Source organism: Carettochelys insculpta, chromosome 1 (genome assembly GCF_033958435.1).
Source record: "Carettochelys insculpta isolate YL-2023 chromosome 1, ASM3395843v1, whole genome shotgun sequence".
NCBI classification, from domain to species: domain Eukaryota; kingdom Metazoa; phylum Chordata; order Testudines; family Carettochelyidae; genus Carettochelys; species Carettochelys insculpta.
Genome location: NC_134137.1, coordinates 262,604,613 through 262,627,947, shown reverse-complemented (window position 1 = coordinate 262,627,947; position 23,335 = coordinate 262,604,613). Strand labels below are relative to the sequence as shown.

The 23,335-nt window shown below is 38.8% G+C and overlaps 1 protein-coding gene across 10 annotated transcripts in view; it reads left to right on the top strand.

Annotated features, from left to right (window-relative positions):
- The window catches only part of ERC1 (ELKS/RAB6-interacting/CAST family member 1), a 509,051-nt gene that overhangs the window by 244,749 nt on the left and 240,967 nt on the right, over window positions 1–23,335 (top strand). For all 10 annotated transcript variants that reach the window (XM_075006075.1, XM_075006082.1, XM_075006057.1 and 7 more), the window contains one exon: window positions 7,536–7,671. In XM_075006075.1, the coding sequence (XP_074862176.1) occupies window positions 7,536–7,671 (136 nt within the window). The remainder of the gene's footprint in view (window positions 1–7,535; window positions 7,672–23,335) is intronic.

Genomic DNA, 23,335 nt, shown 5'->3' with positions numbered 1-23,335 from the left:
TATCCTAGAAAATATATTATTTTAAATCATAAATAGCCCAGAGGTCTGATGGGAGTTTCTGCTGTTTTCCCCTCTGCCAATTTGTACTCTTACTAGTATAAACAATAAAAAGTCCTGTGGCACCATATTGACTACCATAGTTTTTTTGGAACATAAGCTTTCTTGGGCAAAGATCCACTTTTTCAGGTGCATGTCACGGGACTCCTCATTGTTTTGCTGGATGCAAGCTAAAATGGCTACCCCTCTGATAACTTCTTACTAGTATATAACTTATCTGAAACCTAGCCACTGTGACAGGGCTCACGTCAGAATTTTGTTACTGTTACAGATTTTATGACACTAGTTGCTTTTAAGATTTTTTCGTTATGTATGATGCTAGATGGACGGGAAAGATAGTCTAGTGGTTAGGATAACAAGCCTGACAATCAAAAGACAATTCCTGCCCCATCAGATTTTCCTCACTATCTTTGGGAAAGTCCCTTAGATTCCCTGTGCCTTAGATTACCTGTGGAGAATAATTGATTATCATCCTCTCCATAACAGCCCTTAACATACTTGAAGACACTTTAGCTCCATCCCTCAGGCTGGGTGTACACTCACCCACAACTTCGAAGGGGGCATGTTAATCAGGGCAATGGGAGATTACTAATGAAGTGCTGCAGTGCATATGCAGCACTTCGTTATGCTAATTCTCCCCCGTGGCAATTTCGAAGCTTCAAACTTTGAAGTGCTGGCATGTGTGTAGCTGCGGGTACTTTGAAGTGACTGCAGTGCTTCGAAGTCCCTTTACTCCTCAAACTTTTGGGGAATAAAGGGACTTTGAAGTAGCATGGCCACTTCAAAGTACCTGTGACTACACGCATGCCTGCATTTCAAAGTTTGAAGTTTCGAAGTTGCCACAGGGGAGAATTAGCTTAATGAAGTGCTGCATATTCGCCACAGCACTTCATTAGTAATCTCCCGTTGCCCTGAGTAACATGCCCCCTTTGAAGTTGTAGGCAAATGTAAATAAGCCCCCAGTCTTTTCTCAAGATGCATGCACAGTTTTTTAACCTTTCTTCACAGGTCACTTTCTAAACCTATCATTTCTGTTGCTCTCCTCTAGATTTTCTCCGATTCCTAAATTGTGGCATCCAAAATTAGACATAGTACTCCAGCTGAGGCCTCACTAATGCCAAGTAATAGAGAGGGAGCCATGCTAGTCTGTACACTATCAAAACAAAAAGCAGTCAAGTAGCACTTCAAAGACTAGCAAAATAGTTTGTTAGGTGAGCTTTCATGGGACAGATCCACTTCTTCAGACCATAGCCATACGGGTCTGAAGAAGTGGGTCTGTCCTACAAAAACTCACCTAATAAACTATTTTGCTAGTCTTTAAAGTGCTACTTGACTGCTTTATGTTTTAATGCCAAGTAGCGTAGGACAGATGCCTCCCACATCTTGCATACAACACATCTGTTAATTCACTCCAGAATATTATTAGCCTTTTTGGCAACTACGCCACACTGTTTACTCATATTCAGTATATGATCCACTGTTCTGATTCTTTCTGTGTGTGGTAATGACCCCTATTTTGTAGTTAGGAAGAAAAATCAAATTTGTAAGTGAAGTACCTTGTGCTTGTCTTCATTTAATTTCATCTTGTTGATTTTAGACCAGTTGTCCAATTTATCAAGGTTATTTTGAATTCTAATCCTTTCCTCTAAAGTCCTTGCAACTCTTTCCATCTTCATGTCTTCTGTAGATATTTATATGCCTACTCTCCACTCCATTATCCAAATCACTAATGAAAATACTGAATAGTATGAGACCTGTGATTGACTCCTTTGGGTGCCCACTGGATATGCTCTCCCATTTTGAAACCAAACCAGTAATAACTACTCTTAGGCTATGTCTTTGAATTAGTTGTGCATCTACCTTATAGTGATTTCATCTAGATCCACATTTCCTCATTTGCTTATTAGACAGTCACATGGGACTGGTAAAAAAAAAAAAAAAAAACAACCTTGCTAAAATCAAGATATGTCACATCTACTGCATCGCCCCTATCCACTAAGCCAGTAAACCTGCCAGAGAAAGAAATTAAGTTGGTTTGGCAAGATTTGTTCTTGAAAAGTTCATGTTGACTGTTCCTGTGACTTCATTTTCTTCTCGGTATTTAGAAACTGATTGTTCATTGATTTATTCAGGAATTTTAAAGTTAGGTTGACTATTCTATAACTCTCCGGGTCTTGATTGCTTCACTTGTTAAAGATAGGTACAGTAAACCCCCACTTTGTGAGTTTGACACATGCATTTATCGTATTAACGCGAATATTGAAATCCCTGGCTCCAGCTGCCCACTTCTCCCAGTTGGGGGAAGTGGGTGACTGGAGCCTGGGGTGGGAGCATGGCTTCCCCCAGCTGGAGGAAGCCAGGGGTAAGCCACAGGGTTGTTCCTTTCAGCTGGTGGCAGAGTGCTGAAAAGAGCAGCCCTGCGGTTTCCCCTAGCTAGGGGAATTCAGGGGGACACTATTGCTGGGACGGGGGGAAGCCCTTCAGCCACAGGGAGCTGGGAGCCAGGTGCAGCAGCCTGGTCAGTTTCCCAGCTCCCACAAGCAGCAGGGAGCCAGGAACCTGACCAGGCCCTGCTGTGCCTCGCTCCCTGGGGCAGAGGGGCTTCCCTGCCCCCATCTCCCTCTTCTCCTCTCCCTCCTCTTTTGAACTCCTAGGGAGGCTGAGCAGGGAGCCAGGAAATTGGCCAGGCGCTGCTGCCCCTGGCTCTTGGAGGCTCAGAGGAGGGGCAGGGGAGAGGGAGGCAGGGAGGGGAAGTTCCTCAGCGCCGGGGAGCTGGGAGCCAGGCGCAGCAGCGCTGAGCAGGAGCCTGGAAAGTGACCAGGTACTGCTACGCCTGGCTCCAGGCTCCCAGGGGTGCAGAGGAGGATGGAGGAAGTCCCTCCTCCCCCAGCTTATGGGAAATTTCAGTTATATGGGGTTTGCGAGTAATGCAACCCCTGCGTAACTTGTGGTTTTTACTGTACTGCGTTTTGCCCTCGTCCATCCTCCACGCACTCTTAAAGAATCTTGCTTCCGAAAGTCCCTTAGGTGTCCTAGAATAGATTTCATCAGGCCCTCTCAGCTTGAAGATATCTAACCCATCTAAGGGTTCTTTTTTCTTTCTTTCTGTTTTTTGGCTTTCATTTCTTTCCCTTGTTGTTAATATTAATTTTCTTGAGTTTTTGTGAACACCGAAGCAGAATAGGCATTAACCACCTCAGCCTGTTTGATGTCATGAGTTATTAGTTCTCACCCCACGCTAAGTAGAAGACTGCGCTTTCCTTCATCTTACTCTTGGACCTAATGTATTTAAAGAAGCTTCAGTTATTACATTTTCATTTCTCTTCCTAAGTGTAACTCATTTATTTTGTGTCTTAGCCTTTTGATTTCATCTCTATACAGTTATGCTGGCTATTATTCTCATTAGTAATTGGTCTGATTCTCTGCTTTTTGTAGGACTTTTTTCTCCCAAGTCATTAATGAGTTCCTGATTAAGCCATTTTGGCCTCTTACTGTTCTTTCTTCTTTTCTTCAGTCCTCCCATCCCATTGTAATAGTTGGCAGTTGTGCACTTCATAATTTTATCACTTAGGTTTTCTTTCCACAGGAATCTTCCCTATCAGTTCTCTGATTTTCTTTTAAAAATCTGCTTTTTTAAAAGGTCCATTGTTCTTGTTCTGCTTATGATCATCTGTGCTTGTATTGGTGGTTAAGAGGCAACATGCTTCATGTGGACAGTGAAAGAGGCTGGGTCACATCCCTCACAGCTTCCCAGTCACTGCTTTACTTTTTCAAATTATAGGTTGCATTGCCCAAAAAACATGTGACCTGTTTTAACAATAGCTGAATTATCACAGCTAAGTTTACTACAACTCCTTATCTCATTTAAAGTCTTCACTACAGCCAAATTATTTTTTCCATCAAAGATATAGTAGGATTGCCCTAGGCTGCACTTATGCAGCTTCTATAAATCTGGCGTGGATCAAGTGGTTTAAGGCTCTAGGGAGTTGCATGGGCTCTTTCTAAATCTGCCTTTAGGAAGTACTTATGTTAGCCTTAGAATTTCTGGCTGACTGCTTCTTCAAAATTCAGGTGATTCTTCACGCACATAATTGGAGCCAATTCATTAGCAAGTCTTTGTTTTTGGTTCAGATCTTGGGCAGCAAAGTTTATGTCAAAAACTTATTTAATCACCTTGCTCTTCAAGAGAGACCTTTTAATAAAGACTTGGACTTTGCAAACAATAAGCTTTTTTTATTTTAATCAGTAGTGTACCTTTATTTCTGTATTTCATAATGCTCCAGCAAATAGTGATTAACAAGGAATACTTTTCTAATAGATAAATTTAGTTTCTTCAAGTTTATCATAAGAAATCCATACACTACTCTTAATGTAGAATCAAATTAGAATACCCATATGAAATTGTGTGTGTTAGGATTAGTTAACTACTTTTTCTGTCATAAGCTAGGTCAACTTTTTATGTTATTGAACATTACAAAAATATTTCTGTATTGTACAAGCCCAGTTCAGTACTCACAAAGTATTTTAGAAGAGTTATGTCAGTGAGCCAATCAGCTTCTTGAGTGGACTCAATGTCCATTTCCATAATGCAATACTACCCCAGAGGAACTTGCCGATTATACTGTTTATATCCAAGTATAATCAGCTGTAGGTTTGTTTGTGTTGGTTGGTTGTTTTTTGGAGAGGACATTTTTAATTACACTAATGATTATTTAATGTCTTAAGCAAAGCTTCTAAATTTCTCAAGACCGCTAATCTCGGTCATCTTGTCATTGATTGAGAAGAGTTAGAAGAGACAGTCTCTGGAGGCCATCATCACTGTTCCTTTCTCTGAGAGTCTCTGCAGTGCAACACCAAGGAAATTTGCTGTCTATGCAGTTACTCCAGCCCCAACTGGCTTAGGATGCTTAGGGGGCTAAAGCTACAGCCCAAGAATTGAACCAAAATACCTCCTTTGGCACTGCAGAGACCTGAGCAGCCCATTATTTGTGTATACTACAAAGAGGTAATTTCTTTGTGTGAGCGCTGAAGGAAATATCAAGCAGCTAAGTTGTTTGCGACCTGTTGTAAATGTGTGTCTCATATGCCTTCAGAAGGAAAATTCTTCTCCTTCTGTGTTCATGATGCACCAAAAAGAAAGCTAGTTTGATTTTTTTTCTGAGCAGTAAATTAGAGTTCTCTGTGCCAGTTGTGTGATATTTGTGGGGAAAGGTTGGGACCAAAGAATGTGTCTTTTATTCAAGAGTCCAAACTCCAAATGTAATTATGGAGAAAAGGGCTGAGGAAGCAAGGCTGGTCTGTTTTATTTTGATTGGACCAAAGCTTTAGACTTAAGCTTTCTGTGGTAAGGAGACAGAGATTAAAGGGTCTGTAATTAGGTTTCATACTCCATGTGTCTTAATGCCCAGAAATGCCAAATCGATGCTGTGGGCGATGTTAGTTGCCAGAACCATCAAGAATAATTCACAAATGCAAGTGAAAAAGGAAATTATGCACACTTTCTGAAATAACATGTTCTGTCTTTATTGTCTCTGGAAGGGGGAGACTGGGGGGGAATCCCACAAAATATCTAGTAAACAAGTAGAATTTGAGGTTGGAGGAAATAGTTTCATTGCTTGAAGCAGATGGCCTGGACCTTGCAGATTTTGTTTTGTTTTGTTTTAATTTCCCTTCCTTCCATGCCACCCATTGCCCTCCCTTGAGTAAAGTACAATGATATACCCAAGGTAGTAGGTATTTCTACATATACGCACTGTGATGAGTCACCAGTATGACAAGGATCCCTGGGGTGCAGCCCAGTACCATGGGACTGCTGTGCCCCCATAATGGATCTCTAATTTGGGCTGTCTGTGACAATGCCTTGCTAATGACTAGCAGCAAACCTTCAAGGTGCACTTATCACTCAGCACAATCACATGTGGAGACCTCACACCCGGCTGGATTGCATGAATACTCACAGAGCCACTCATGACGGAAAAGCATCAACCAAATTCCCCAGCACTGTATCTCTGGAATATACCATCAAATTTATTAATTGACTCCCCATTTCCTCAGTGGAGAGTGGATATTAACCAGCCTTTGTAAAACCTCTAAGCAAATATACTGAACACTTCAGGCAAACTCACTTGTAAAGATAATCAGTAAAACAATTTGATCATGAAAGATAGATAGATTTTAAATTGTATTAAGTGATGGGCAAAAAGTCAGAGTGGTTACCAAAATAAAAGAAAAGGTAAGCAGGCACTATATACCAGTGTTTCTTAAACTTTTTGAGACAACGGAACACCAAACAATAATATTTTTATATAGAATACTTATGAAAAATTGTTGTCAGACAAACCAACAGTAACATATACTACAAAAAAAAAATGAGGGAATTTAATCAGGTATTATAGAAATGAAGAAGTAACATTGTATCTTATTTTAATTGTATAAAATATATTCCATCAATGTATGATATAAAAAAAATGGCAGATGCTCCCAGTACACCTGTGAGTTGCTCACAGAACACCAGTGTTACGTGAAACCTAGTTTAAGAAACACGGGTCTATACTTTCAGCCCTGTTAGACTGGGCAATAACTAAACTGATCGGTTTTTCCTCACCCCACTGGATATTTTAGTCCTTAATATACTGGTTTGTCCCTTAAACCTTGCCAGCCTCCTCTGTTGGAGTCTTGAGTTTCCTTAGTGTCTTTGTTGCTTGCAGCATAAGTGGGTGGAGAAACACAAAGCAAAGGCCTCTGTGTTTTATATTTATTTCCTTAGTTGAAGTGCTTGGAGACCAAAAGTCCAGGAATGTCTGATGGGGATTACTAAATCTTCAGACAAGGTTGAGCAATTACCTTGATGATGTTCATCCATTGTAACTCCCTTGCTGGACAATGGCTGGTAATGTCTGGTCAGCAGCACACACTGAGGGGTTGTTTATCTCCATTGTGGTTTTCTCTGCAGACCTACTCTTTGGGTGTTTCCCACTCCCATAGCATATTTTAGTGAAAACCATACAACATAATTTTTACAATTTCATATGCATTACTGGTATTTATATTTAGATAAAATGACTTTCAGCAGATAACTTTTCCCCTGATTTCTCATATGGCATACTTTATATGCAAAGTCACAATTATATAAAGATGAGGATTATTCTGGTTACATGATGCTCCCCAAGGTATAGAATGTCACATGGAGAATAGGTATATCTTTGATCAACAACTCCTACACATGTAGCACTTTGAAATTTTAGACTAAGGGGTGTTGCATTCTGAGATTACTCCAGGAACTTTTAGTCACTGCTCTGAGTAGCTGTGGATAAAATGAAGTTTTCTTTAAATTGTTTACTGTTGAGTGTGGGTTGGAAGTTTGAGTGTATGTGGATATCTACAAGGTGAGTGAAGATGTTCCTGAGCTTTCCATCATTCTTGGGTCCAAGTCACACAAGAGCCGGGACTGTGCTGAGTGTTTGTTCTTTACTTCACAGGCAAGTCAAAGACCAAAATAAGAAGGTAGCAAACCTGAAGCACAAAGAGCAAGTGGAGAAAAAGAAGAGTGCCCAGATGCTGGAAGAGGCCAGACGGAGAGAGGACAATCTCAATGATAGCTCACAACAGCTTCAGGTATCATACAACTGAAATGGGAGGATATGGCTGATAACCGGTTTTCTTTCTTCGATCTGGGTGTACAACTTCTCTCTCACCTTCTCCTCTGCCCCCACACCTGCTCCCTTGCGTTTCAGCTTGTGTCATAATAAGTGAATTTGTGTTTAAAATAACAGTTTTGTTCCACAGCACTGAGGTTAGCTGCGTCTGGCTTCGGCTTCTGCTTCTGCAGTGTCATTCCTTTTTTATGGTAAGTAAACAGATTCATTTGGCTATAAAGTGGGTCACTGAAATGGTTTTATCATATGGGTATTAAGATTGGAATTCTGATTTCTGCTTCATTGTTACTTCTAAAAACATCTTTCTCTAGTTGTTTTGGGGTATTTTTGCCAAAAGATTAAACCTTATTTTGCTGAATTTTCTTCTCTAAAAGAAGGGTGAAACACATGAAAGCATCAGTAAGTATTCCTGTGGCAGTGGAAATGTATTGTGGGACATGTGGAGGATCACATGTTTTCTGTGATTAGTAAGAGCTTCCAGTTGGCACCAAATCCTACTCCTTTCCTCATCAGTTCCAGATGTACCCACTAGTCTGCTACATATTTCCTTCTACCCATTAAACTGTCAACACAGTGTTGTATTGCCACCTATAAAGTCACCAGCCTCCCACAAAATGGTACAGACAAAATAGTTAGAAATTTGAAAGCAACATTTTTTTTCCAATCACCGAACTTTTGATACCAACATCAGAAGTTATATGAAACAGTGAAAAATCGATTGCTGTAATGTCATTGTTACAACTGTTTCAGTGGATTAATAATAGAAAAGGAAGGGACTTGTGTTATAAAAAAAAATTCAAATATAATTGCTGTAGTATATCAAAATAACTGTGGCTTTTAAAATATCATTTCCTTTTCCTTTCTCCATTGCAAGTATCGTGGAAGAAGTAGCCTGCCTTTTAAATCATACTCTGAAAGTTATGATTTCTAACCCTTTATAGGTAAATTCTTTTTGTAAACATTTTGGTTCACTTAAGTTGCCTAATCCTGACCAGGGGTATCTCAATATTATCAGGTATTTGATATCATTCAAGTAATAAAGATGCAGGATATAACTCTAATTTTTCTTTGGAAGGCAAATTCCACAGCTAATTCAAATAGCCAGTTTTTGGCTCTGTTCCACGTGGAGGCTTGGTGGAGGTGATTTCAATCTTTTCAGTACTTGAGACCTCTAAAGAGACGTGGATCTGTCCCTGTATACAGCATTCTCAGCCATAGTACCTTGTGGTTTTTACATCAGTGCCAGTCCTGTCCAAAAAGTTAACTCAAAGAATTAACTTCCAACTGTATGGAATAATCTTACGAGTCTTTTAAAAAGCCTTGGATATGGGAATTCTAGAGCTATGCAGAATGTTACACAAATCCACAAGGTTCTAATTAATATGACAGGGTATATTGAAGCAACATATTCTTACTTAAAACAAAAAAGTAGTCAAGTAGCACTTGAAAGACTAACAAAATAATTTATTTGGTGAGCTTTTCTGGTACCGACCCACTTCTTCAGACCATAGCCATACCAGAACAGACTCAATATTTACAGCACAGAGAACCGAAAACAGTAATCAAGGTGGACAAATCAGAAAAAAAATTATTAAGGTGAGCAAATCAGAGAGTAGAGGGCCATTCTGTTAATGACTTAAGAGTTTGCATGTTACTGAAGAGGAATTTTCACACTACTTTGGAAAGAGAGGCTGCTGAACTCTCTTTTATATTCAAATTCAACACATTAACACGTGGTTTGAACCAGGATGGGAATTTTCTGAGTCACTATAGGGGCTCCTTTGCATACTTGGCTTCATCTAATTCTTGACTCCCCTGTTCCTCTTCTGCCCCTCTACTCTCTGATTTGCTCACCTTGATAAATTTTTTTCTGATATGTCCACCTTGATTACTGTTTTGGGTTCTCTGTGACTTAAATATTGAGTCTGTTCTGGTATGGCTATGGTCTGAAGAAGTGGGTCTGTCCCACAAAAGCTCACCAAATAAATTATTTTGTTAGTCTTTGAAGTGCTACTTGTTTTGATAGTATATAGACTAGCACGGCTTTCTCTATGTTAATATTCTTCCCTGTTTTTGTAAAGTCTCTTAAAATTTTCCATGAAGATTTGTTGTTTACTTAGGTTATTGATCTGTGCTTATGTAAATATCTTAATTCTTGAAAATGTATGTATTTGACATCTCAGTTAATAATCTAGTGCATGGTGGTACTTACGTTGTGACATCCCATTCAAGTTATTGTTATTGGGTAGTACTTAATGGAGTATATCTTCAGTAGAGGTATCTTGGATAAGTGTATTTCTCAAAACATGTACAAATATGAATTGGCATAACGTTAATATGAAAATTTAGAGATTTAAAATTTGAATCTGCAAATAAGTCACCAATTTAAATCTATACTTTAGAATCTAGGAAGAAGCAACCAGTTTCTTCTAATAGGGGAGAAAATTAAATGAATTGGATAAGCTTTTTATTTTATTGTTGTTATTATTAGAAAGGTTGGCTTTTCAGAATTGATTTGGATTCCTATAATAGCACCAAGATAACTGAATAAAGAAAGAAAACAAACTGAGAAGGCAAATGCTTCAGTGTATGACTTGCTAGCATGTTGTCTACTCCTTGTGATGATCCAGCCCTTTCAGTTTGAAACAGATGACTACGGTAATTTCACGTACTTATACATCTTGTCAGTGAATCTTGTGTGTTATATTCTGCTTATTAAGGCATAAATGAAATTCAGATGAAAATATGTGTTAGCAAACAAAAGTAAGAACTCAGGCATAATATGGGCTGAGACGCAGATCAGAATTTAAGATATGTACAGACATCTGTACAGCATTCGTGTTCCTTCGTTCTGACCAGTGTCATTCTCACTTTTAAATACCATAACTTCTCCACACCCAAAGCCTTAAATAAAATTAACATTGGGGTGAAATTATAAAATATGGTTGTTTATTTGACGAGGACAAAGAAGCATTTTCCATCTAGTGCAGGGTCCAATTTGTTTTTTAGTAATAGGTTGTCTGCTTTGAGAATTTGTCGATTGTTGGGTGGGTACATGGGTTTTTCAGGGTTTCTTTGTAATGGTGTCCAGCAGCTGGCCATTCAAAATGTGTAAACTGCAACACTCTTAAAGGTTAATTGGATAAAGTAGAGGTAAGAATCTTCATGAAAACCAGCACAATTGTTACCACTGTGCCAGCTTCCTTTCACCTGGCCTCTAACCTCTCATTTGGGTGGGCTAATTTCTAGAGAGCCTCTCATGTTCACAGAAGGGTAAGGGAGCACTTTCATTCAGAGATGGAAAAAAGGGATTTAGATGTCAATGAAAATATCAGAATAAAGTAAAATATGGGGTGTTTAATGGCAAGTGGCAAGTCCAATAAAACCCTTTCCTTTGGGAGGGCTCCTTTCTTGCAGCTTATCTCTTATAAGACTTTAGCATTTTGGCTTCCTGGAAGTAGACTGTACCAAATACCACATTTCAGTTCCTTAGACATGGAAGTCTGCCTTTTCCTTAGTCTCTAAGAAATGCTGTTTGCTAATTGATTTAAAAAAATTAAATCTGTGGAGAAAATATATACTTTATATGCAAACATTGTTGGGTTTGGGGTCACAACACACAAGCACCAATTTCAGATAATTTGGGTCTTGGTGGTTTTGCCTGGAATTAATAATAAGACATTATGAAATGCTTAAAAATATGATATCCATGTTTCTAAGCTGGCCATCTGCAATCCAGCCGAATAAACATGCTTCCAAGCACATATTCCACTCCTCCTGTCTCTGTCCCTAACAGGCCTGTGGTTTCTTTCTTCCTGAGTCCAGTAACAAAGTATTCGTTTATAGAGAGAGCTCTGATGATGGAAATTTGGCATTTTGGGGAGCGCGGGCGGGAGAAGTGGGTGGGGGGAGGGGAGCCAGCGGAAGAATGGAAACCATAACATCTCAATTCTAGTGAACTGGATGAACGGGTATCTAAATTTGTCCCTCCCTTCTGGGTTCCCTTAAAACCACAGTTCCCCAGAGATAGAGGTTAACAAGCGCCTGGTCTATAACCAGATCATAAAATAAGTTTCTGGCCCTAAGCAGAAAAGGGCAACTTTTATTTCAAAGAACTGAAAAATCACCACAGACCCATTGAAAAAATATCTGAAATCATGAGAGATGCCATCTCGTCTTGGTAGGCTGACATTTTGGTGAAGTTTCATGAAATATTTAATGACTATTTAAGAGCAGGCTGTGATGGAATTTTCAGGAAGAATTAAGAAGATACTGTCTCTGTTTCAATTGTAGCATATCTGTTGCCTCCAGTAACTTTTGGTGAGCACTTATGTATTGAAGTAACATCTAGCATAGAGCATATTGCTCCATCTATATGTTTATGCTTACGTAACTCCTGTATAATGTCTTGAGCGTTAGGAGAGAATATATCCAGAAATGAATGTTCAGTCCAAGAACCTGTGCAAATTTGGTTTGTTTTAATAGCTCTTGTACAGCAAATTGTAAGTCGGTAAGCAATGCACTAGTACTCCAGCAGACCTAGGGGAAACTGGTAGATAGCAAATCAATCAGGATAAAGTTGTCAGGTTCATTACTGAGTATTCTAAGTATTTACCATGAGGCCAAGTGTAATGAATTCAAACAACTCCAGGATCTGCACACCAAAGTAGAATTCATCTAGTCCTGAAGTCCTAAAGTGAACATGTCAATCTCAACTCACAGTAATTGCTAAAGATTTTGTGAGAGAGAGTGGTATAGCTTGTTGTTCTTAATCCTTAGAATAAGTAACCATAATAATACCAGTTAAACACCAGAAGTAAATGTGATGTCTTCATTCAGGAGTAATTAAAGATAATCCTCCTTCAGTCATAAATTAATCTACATTTGTAGATTACATTTGTAGATTACATTTGTCTAGTTGTGATGTTTACAGGGTACCACAACATTGGAAAGAGTTCAGAAAAGGGCAACAAAAAATATTCGGGGTTTGGAACGGGTGCCATATGAAAAGAAATTAAAAAGGCGAAAACTTTCCAGTTTAGAAAAGAGGAGACTAAAGCAGAATATGATAGAAGCCTATATAATCATGGCAGGTATAGCAGAAGAGAATAAAGAAAAGTTATTTACTTGTTACCATAATATAAGAACTAGGACCAGGTCACCATTATTAGGTAACAGGTTTAAAACAAACAAAATGAAGTGTTCCTTCATGCAGCACACAGTCAACGTGTGGAATTCCTTGCCAAAGGATGTTGTAAGAGGATTAAAAAAGAACTAGATAAATTCATAGAGGATAGGTCCATCAATATTTATTAGGCAGCATGGGTAGGAATGGTGTCCCTAGCCTTTTTTTTTTTTGTCAGAGACTGGAAATAGATAACGGGAGGAATCTCTTGATGGTTGTCTGTTCAGCTGACTTCCTCTGAGGTATCGGGCTTTGGCCACGGTTGGAAGACAGGTTACTGGGCTATATGGACCGTTGGTCTGAGTCACTAGGCTGTTCTTACGTTTTATGATCTTCTTATACCAGAGGAGATTTAATGTTGAAAACTGTTTTGTGGAAACTATGACAATCTCTTGTAAGAATGCTGATTCTTTACAGGAAGATGGGTCATTTTACAGACAGGCACTGGGAAGGAAACTGATAAATTAAATGTAGATATCAAGGTGCAAGAAAATGCAGGATAGACATCAAGAAAGGAATTTTTAAGGTGGACAGGATCATAGAAAACTGAAACCTAAGACAGTAGTATTACTAAGATAAACACTTAAGATCAGATAGAAAACTCAAGTGTTTCCATGCATGGACAAGAAGACATCAGAGAAGATGAGTGAAAGTTCATGAGGGACTATTTAGGTTCGTGAAATCTTGTACTGCAGAAAGGCGCTCAGTCTGAAATTAAGCATACCAGATCACAGATTGGCAGGAACACAGAGATTTGGGAAATAATTTAAGACTATGATTTGAAGGAATGCCAGCAGGTGCAGAAAACAGTTCAGGCTGGACAAAAATACTATATTTGACTGGAGATGCGATGAGAAACAAAGGAATTCAACTTGTTTTCAGTGCAGTCAAGTGGTCAGTTTTCAGTTGAATCCACGTGTTAAAAACAACAGTACTGTAATCAAGAAGACATTTCTGCATTTAATTTATAAAATTAAAACTTAAATAGGGTGCTGGAATGCTTGATTTGTCAAGGAGACCAGAATAGTTGGTGTCTTCAGGATGTGAACTAATTTTTAAAAAATAAATGAGCAAAGGAGCATAATGTATCAAAAGACATTAAAGAAGTTTTACAATATACTGGAACAGTAAAATTGGAGGATTTGTAACTGGTGTAATAACTAGTTGAATGGCATGTTGAAGCGTGTATTGATAAAGCAAATTGATATAATAAATAACTGCTTTTTAAGAAGTTTGCTTTAGAGCCTAGTAGAGCGAAATAGATTTAATTTTGGTGATGAGAGTTGGAGTTCCACTGGATAGCAGTAACCACTGCATATTTGTTAGATTTTGCATTCCCTAAAGGGGGAGACTCCACTTTGCAAAGTCAAGTGCAGTAAGTCACCAAGACTAGATGAGCAACAAGAAGCATCTGTTAGTCTATAAGGTGCCACAGGACTTCTGGTTGTTCTCAAAGATACAGACTAACACAGCTACCTCTCCAATACAGGACTAGATGGTTTTCTTCTAAATATCAGAAGGAAAATGGTAAATAGTAGCAATACTATTTAGGTATTATTCTAGTGATTTTGGATCAACAGTTATGGAATCACTTCCATGCTGGTTTTGACTCTCTTAACTTTTTTTCAAAATTTCCTTCAACATGCAAATCTTTTTCTTTCTTTCTTTGCTATTCATGCAGCTGTGATTCTGTCTACCTCTGCTAGCTGTCTTTTTTTTCTGGCTGCCTGGCACCAGCCGCTGTCCCCCTCACCCCTGCACCACATGGCAGCTAGGCTGTGAGTGGGGGTTGTGGTTGTATGACAGGACGTGAAACTTCTTTTCAGCTGTTTGTTTTGTCCTGCCCCTCATATCTTCTCCCTTACCTCCCCGAGGGGCACCACACAGTCTGGAACTTTCCCATGCCCAGCTGCATCATGTTGCTTGACCCCTAACCAATAAAAGGATGCACTGTGCCAGGCAGCTTGTGCATGTGGAGGTTCTTGTAGCCAGCTGGAGGAAGTCTCCCTCAGCAGCTAGGATATTGGGGGCCTGGCTGCTGTTGGGGGGTCTTTTATCTGCCTGGGGGAAGTCTCTCTTGGTGGTCACAATTTTTGGGTGCTGACTGTAGTTGGGGATCTTTGTCTGCCCAGAAGAAATCTCCCTGGGCAGACATGATTTTTGGGGGCTGGCTGTAGTCAAGGGTCTTTTAGCTGTTGGGGGGAAGTCTCCCTCAGCAGACATGATTTTTGGACATTTGGTTAACATGGCAGGGGAGTGAGGGAAATGAAATGTAGGAAATTAAATATGCAAAGATGTTGTCAGATACCCACCGCCACTTGTGGGGCATTTTTTACCAATGCTACACCAGGGAAAATAGCCAGAATGCTACAGGACTCAGGGAACTGTGGGATAGGTTCCCACAATGCTCTGCTGCAATAATCAATTTTGGCGACTTGTATGTGGAGCAATAAGTCAATTTTGTGGGAAGCCTGTGGGAAAGTGAGGATGCTCGAAATCTAATTGATAAAACCCAGTGTTAATAAATTGATTTTAATAAAATTGATTTTTGCTCATAGTGTAGATGCAGCCTTAGGTACTTGCAGAAAATTTAGCTCCTGCTTTTAGCATTTCCAAGCTCCTTGCTTGCAAGGGAGGAAGATCAGTAACCCCTTTGCCAGTGGCCTATGGAAAGGCAGTAGATTGTGTCCTTCTGGCTACATATCTCATGGCATATTGTGAGAGATTGTTCCTCTGTTGGGAATGTAAAATGTACTGGAAGTTGTTTTGATGCATTGTTCCACATAGTATCCCGGACATTGTTGTTCAAGCTTGTTCAAGGACTGAACATCTTGTTTCAAAAGGCTCCAGAAAGTACTTAGGGTCTCAATCACTTCTCTGTTGTGCTTCTTTTTCACTTTTTAGGTAGTGCAAATAGAGCATTGTAAATATGTAGCATAAAAAGATGACAGCAGATGGAAGTTATTCATTGAATTAGTTGAGAACTTGTACATAGTACCAAAATTAGTATCGAGTGAAATACCAGATTGTTTTCATTTTGGAACTATACTATAGGACTTTACCTCCATAAAACTTAATATTGGACATTGAGAATGATGGACTGATAGGCTTTCATTTAAAAACAAAAGTTTCAGCCATTGTCTCTGTAGAAAGAGCATAAGATAGAACTTTGTCTAGAGGAAGATCATGAGGGGAGCTAAAATGTCATGTCTCACAAATTGAGGATGAGATAAGGGACACAGCTGGATGTCCATAGGAAATAAAGGAATCTTTCCAGACCCGTTTGTTCTCATTTGATCCATCTTACTTGTGAACCTACTGGTGTTTTAGCTCCATTTACTAGGAGTTTTTTCAGAGCAACTCTTCTAACCCTCCCTGTCTCAAAATATTTGCTTAAGGTAATCTGTCTCTCATATTTTACAGTATGCCTATAGGAAATGAATTTAGGTATTTTGGGTTCCAAGCTTTACAAGTGAAACTCTTAATTCTGCCATTTCCTACTTTTCTAACATTTCACATGTAAAAAAAAATAAAAAAAAAAAACTATTGTAATGCATATGTTGAAGATATGACAGTATTGTTACTGCCAGGGTTTTTGCCTGATAAACATGTAAAAGTCTAAGTATTTTTATTGTTGTTAATGTTTGTAGTGTTGCATGCCTACATAATGAGGGTAAGCAAAATCTTTACGCTTTTTTGAATAAAGTGGATGTTTCTGTCTCATATGTACACACATGAATGGATTGGGTGTATTATTAAAGAATACAGGTGTTGATTTTGCTTTCCTGTTAAAGGTAAAAAATGTTACTAAGGCCAGAGCATACCAGTCTGTTGTCTGATTTGATATGGCCGTAATCAAAGTTGGATCTGTCATTTCTAGGTGCCTGGTGTTTGTGACATTAGCTATATAGGATTACCTACTGTTTTATTAGACTAGAAGATAATCCTCTAGAGAAGGAGGGCCTATTAAGGTAACATTTACAAAGCTAAACTGGAGAGCACAGATTTGACATTTAGAACGGGAAGGTGAATCCCTGACAGAATCTTATGCATCTGTTCCATTGCCATTTACTCTGCAATATGCTTTGGAACAGGTTTGAATCTATTATATGTTTTAGAGAGCTCACCTATCAAGATTGCCTCCTAAATGGTAAAAGCTAGAATGATCAAGTTTAGTGTGCAGCTTCCTTTTATTGTAAGTTAAAGCAACCAAGATGAGCCAGGAAACTAGGAAGAACCTGTAATAGATTGCTTCTCAATAAACCTTACAGAAAAGAGATGAAACAGAAGTTTGGGGTAGTTGTCTGTTTTGGCATAACTAAATCAGTGCTTATGGTTTGTAAACTCCTCCTAAAGGTGGGGAGCTCAGACCACCAGATTCAGTATACAGCTTCTTCTTTTCATAACTTAAAGCATCAAAAAGTTTTGGTTGTGCCAGTAAAACAGGATGTGCCAGGAATGGGATTGCTTCTCTTAAAACCAAACAGAAAAAAAAAAAAAGACAATCACCAAAGCAAGCACAGTTCTCAAAACTGAAATGACTGAGTGAAAGTTGGGAGAGACTAAACCAAGATCAGCCAGAAAAATAGGATGAACCTGGAATAGAATTGCTTCTCAATAAACCTTACACAAAAGAGATAAAACAGAGAAATTTTCAGTTGTGCTGTTTTGGCACAGCTAAATCAATGCTTAAGGCTTGAAAACGAGAAGAAAATTTTATTAGTAACCAAATTGACTCTAACCCTTTTTTGTTAAACCATAGAGAGTTATGAGTAAGAGTTTATAGAACAGAAGAAAAAAATATACTTGATGGAATTGCCATTTTTAAAAAATACTAAAAAAGTAAATGAACAAATTTAAAAAACCCTTTTTTAAGGAATCTAAGAAAAAATTAACATAAAAATAACACTGTGTTTTTGAAGAATACAATCCTTTAAGTAAAGCATGTATATTTTCCTTTTATTTTTCCAAATAGGAAAAAAAAACCTTAATTGAGTTAAGGACCCAAGCAATGCTGGGTAAATCTGTGAATATGGTATATTTTACCATGTATCGGGAAGACTAATTCACTTTGTCCACCTTGTGTAGTATCCTAAAAGGAAGCATCATAAGGTATGTGATTCTGCCTTTCTGAATTGCACAAAAATACTTTGAAGTATTTAAGATTCTTCCTGGAGTAATTTAGTAGAGTGTAAACACTGCTTATTCCAGAAATAGGCATCACCTCAAGTATCCCAGTGTTTGCTAAGTATAACTATACACAGAGATTTTTCTTGGGAGAACGCCATTAAGAACCTTGACACCTTTTCACAGATGAAATAGGGATTCCCATACCTTAGTATTTCTCTATGATCAGTCAGAACTATTATTCTGCTAGATATTATCTCAGTTCTTAAACTTGACTGTAAAAGTGTCAGTTATTTGGGGAAGATGACACCAGATAAATGCACTCAGATATCTAGCTGAAAAGGAAATGCACTGATGCTCATTATGTCAGGCAAGAGATTAAAACTGTGAAGATAGTACAGGTTGAGCCTCTCTAATCTGGAACTCTCTTATCCAGCAAACTCTGTTATCTGGCATGATTTTAGTTAGCCAGGTGACCATTTATCCTGGGTTTGGCCAAGTTTCCTGTGGTCCCATAAAGTTTGTTTACAGCCACCAGTTCTGGTGCTCAGTGTTCCATGCTGTTATTTAGCTGTAATTTACCCCAACTGTTTTCTAAGAGCTTAGTAAACAATGGATGTATGGGGAATGTGCTAGAAGATATTGACCACCTGTCGTCCAACACATTCTCTTGTCCAGTATTGGTTATGTCCTGAGAGTGCCAGACAAGAGAGGTTCAACTTGTACAGCTGATTGTGTACCAATGCTTCAACAACTAGTTGGGTTTCAAGTTTGGGTGATTTTTATTTTATTTATCTTTTTTTAAAGATCAGTAGCTTAGTTCAAAAACCCTTGCTGAAAATTGTCAGAGAGATTAATGTGACTGTATAACATATGATTCCTGTAAGAGACTCTGCTTGGAATAGAAAGCATCAAGGGCTAGGTTTAAGCAAAACACTGAAAATACATTCAAGGAAAAAACGAGCTTTGTACATTGAGATGTTTTGTTTCATGGGCTCAAAAGGCAGTAATAGATTTGCATTTTACCATCTTCTCTTTTTTTTTTCTTCTTTTTTTAAAGTACATTTCATTTGCTATTTTGAAACCTCTCCCTGACTAGTCACTTCTGGAGAATAAAATGGGTGTTCCGTACTTTCACTGATGAAGAAACCTGTTGCTCTGATTTCCAGTGGGTGTGGCCAATGGGGGCATAAGGGAAGGTTCATTGCGCAGCTCACATGAAGTTTTAAGGATTTACTTTTTCTAAAGCTTATTAAATACATTTAAATAAACTGTTTTGAATTCCTTGTTGTATTATGAGCGGTTACATATTTACTCTAAAACTTTAAAATAATTGATTTGCCTATGGTAAAAAATGGAAACATTCGCTTCATTGTGTTTTTACATTCTTTCTGTTCTTGTTTGTCAAGATTTGTGCATTCTTTCTCCACCCTATCCCTTTATTTTATCCTTTCTTGAGAAATACAATAAACCCTCAATATAATGGACTAATGTGGGGAGAGGTATCCATTGACTGTACTCACCATAGAGCCCCCCCAGCCAGGCTTCCTCAGACCTCCCTCCGCAAAAAAAAAGGGCAACTCACCAGAACCCCTGGAGCCATTGCTAGCAGAGAAGCCATGGCAGCCAGAGCCGCCTTCTGCGGCTGGACCTGCTGCAGCAACAGGAACCACCTGCCACTGATGGAGATGCCCTGGCAGCAGAAGTTGCAGTGGCTGGAGTCACTGCTGTGGCAGGAGCCTCGCCGCTGCCTAGACCACCACCACGGCTGCTGAAGCCATGGCTGTGTCCAAAGGAGCCACCATGCACTCCGCCCACTAGGGTTGGGGTGCATACACAGACAGATGGCAGTCATGTATGTGCCCCATCCCTGGTGAGAGGAGCACGTGGTGCTTCTTCTACCATGGCAGCTCTAGCTCCGGGGTGGTTCCTGCTGCTGCTCTGGCAGCTGCGGCGGCGTCTGCTCTGGTGTTGGCTCTGATGAGTACTTTCTTTGGGGAGGCGTGGATTCAGCTGACTTTGGGAACAATGGGGGCAGGGGGAGGCTGCTGAACGTCCGTTGTTTCTGAAGTATGCTGAATCGAGGTCTGCTGAATCAGGGAGTTGCTGTAATCCTATTCCACATCTTACCAGTACTTTCTCTCTTAAACTTCCCTCTCAGCAAACACTTGCACACGCTTTGGGATATGTGAAAGCTCTACTTCCTTTTGTGAAATTTTGTACAAATATTAACTGGAGCTAAGACTTAAACTTGAAATTTGTGTTACATGTTGAAAAAGTGACTGAGGAAAGTGAAAAACTGCAAGTCAGCATCAATTCTTTCAACTTCTCTGGAAAATTTTTGAACATGTAGCTGCAAGAGAAGAACTTACTGATTCAGATGTTGCTTGCCCCTTTTCTGAGTTTTTTTTAACCCAGAGCAGTACCACTTGTTTAAAAGAAACTTTTTAAAAATGTCCAAAGATCATTAAAATTTTACTAATAAACTTATTTGGGGTATTACATTTTTGTTATGTTTACATACGGACAAAACACACTTCCTTGCCTCCCAACTCAAAAAGGGCAGAAAGAAAATATCATGTACTCGCCCAAGTTTTGAGTACCCTTATATTCACCCACCATCAAGTTCATTTGTCATGACTGCAGCTAATAAGAGAACAACATAGACATCAGGCTGCCATTCCCAAATCGAAAGATTCTGAGAGGCTGATCTTATTTGTCAGGAACATTTATTTGACAGTATTTTGCAGCTGTGTTTTGTTAACCAAAAGGCTCTGCTGAGCTGGTGTGATATTAATTTATGAGACTTCATAGAGAACTTCAGAGAGCTGCTTCCAGAAAACATAAGGCAAGGAGTTCTCTTCCCTGGTCAGTGAAGGCAGACTAGTTGCAAGAACATTTTGGGAAATGGGGCTGGATATGGCAGTCTCAGCAGCTACAGCCATGACTTCTATCATTGCCATGTTCCTGTCATCTTAGTTGTAGTCTTCTGGCCTTCCCCTAGTCCAGAATACAATCCTTACCATCTGAAGTTCCTTCTCTATTATTGGACCAAACTGACAGCAAGCTTCTTTCAAAGACACGTAAAGACACGTTCCAAGTCCTTAGTATTTTCTGACTGAGTTACAAGGCTGTCAGTTCCAGCAAACACACCAATATTCTGTTCCACCTCCCTGACAGCTCATCTTGTTTATTTAATGCAAATATCTGTTTATTATTTTTGAACAAAAACCTATTGTATTTTATAATTATTTTGGGATTAGTTGTGTGCCATTAAGCTAATGGTTACTGGACTATTGATCAGTAACATGACACCTAATTATGCAATAAACCAAAACAACAAAAAAAGAGGAAGGACAGTTTTTGATAACGTTCATCATTATACATACAATCTTGGAATGTATAAATGTTTGTGGCTTTTAATTTTAGAATCAGTTGCATCCCTTGTTATGATTGCAGCTTTTAATAGTTGAAGCAATGTTGATCTGTATACTGACCAAAGAGAGTTGAGAGGAGAGGGGACATCTTTCAATGTTTAACAAAAAGCATTCATGTATAACAGAAGCTTATCTGCACCCAAAACAGCTTTTTTTTTCTTGATATTAGCTTCATTGGTGTATCTGTCTGCATTTTTTCCCCAACAACCATGAGGACTGTTGATAACTGAATTCTGACATGTCAAATAATTTTAATTAACTCTTGTTGGGGTGAGAGACTGAGGAGGAGGAATGCATAAGGGATGGAATTACTGTCTCTTCACATTAAGGAAAATGAACAGAGATTAACAGTGTCTTTCTAACGCATAAGTTTTATCTGGTAAGTAGTGCTTGCCCTAAAGGAAGCAGCTCTTTAGTATTGACAAATAGATCTGCTACTCAACTATAGCAAAGATTAGGAATAGGACATGGAGGGTTGAAGTGGGAGGAGACTGAATGTCTGGCATAATGAATATGAAACCTTCTGAAATAGTCTTGTGTAGCTGAGAAAAGAAGAGACTCAGTAAATTTAGCTATTTAATTGCTGTGTAAACACTTCTGTAGAATTACTGCATCAAGTTTTTTTGTTTTGCTCTTCATTGAAGTAAGAGAGAAAGGGAGGAAGGGAATGAACTTTTTAAGACATTTATCCATGCCTGCTTCTTTGACCGCTTTCTTCTTACCGAATGTTTGGACTTGAAATGGAGCAGAAGAAGGTGTGTTTTACCAGCTACTGTGGTATGTTAGTGCAATGATGATGACAGGACTGATGTCAGGAAGCAGAGTTGAAAAGGTCATCATGTAAGTCATTTATGTGTTCAGTCTTCTCAATAATATTTTGAAGTTGTGTTAGTTACAACTTGCTGCTTTTGCCTTAATCCTACATGAATTTAGGAGTCTGAGTCCCACTTCTGATTTGTGAGTGATGAAATTCTTTACAGAAGTCTATCTCTGTTTATCCCCCACAAAAACGCATTTATAGAAGTTGGTTTTGCTCATTTCAGAGCATTATTACCAGCTGCACTCTCAGCAGTGACTGTCAGCCAATAGATGATGCAGTTAACCCTGTGTGGTGGTACAGAATCATGGCCCATGTTGTCTTTAACAAATACGGAAATGATAATTTGCAATAGCTGAAGTGAAATGTTAAAGCTTTTGGCACCATGTACAAGCTGCTAAATGGTAAACCCATAGGTTAGTATTGGCAGGAAACTAGTGTGTGTAGGCTTTTACTAGTGAGAAATACCTGTATGACACCAACATACCTTTCTCATTTGTGTTTGGGGTGCCAAATTTTAACAGGAAAAAGGTATTCGAGGCCTGGCAGCTATTCAAGAGAAGAGCTGCAAGTGTCTTGTAGTCTTAACCTATTCTTCCTTTCACTTTGATCTGGGCATTGTGTTTAACACTTGTCTACAGCTACCCCTATTGCTTTATTTCTTTTTTTTTTTTTCTTTTAATTTCTAAGGTGCAATGAAAACCACTTTCAGTCTAATTTAGAGAGAGAAGCAAGTCATGTAGGGTGTACAGAATTTTATAATAGACATGATATTTCAGTTAGCATTGGTCAGGATCCTTCTCCAGTATTACCTGCAACCTGATTGCTGTTGATATTGAGTGTGGCTGATCCATTTTCATATAAAACCTTTTTAAAAAATTGTCACAAGTTTGAGTTATAGCACAGAGGATCCCTAAAGTCTCAAACTCTGAAGTTTGAGAAAACAGTATTGACTGGGGATTTCTCAATTGTTAGAGATTCCTTGCGTAATATTCTGAAACCTAGTTGCTGTAATCCTAGAGGCTGCACTAATAATGCACCTCCTTCCATGGTTTTT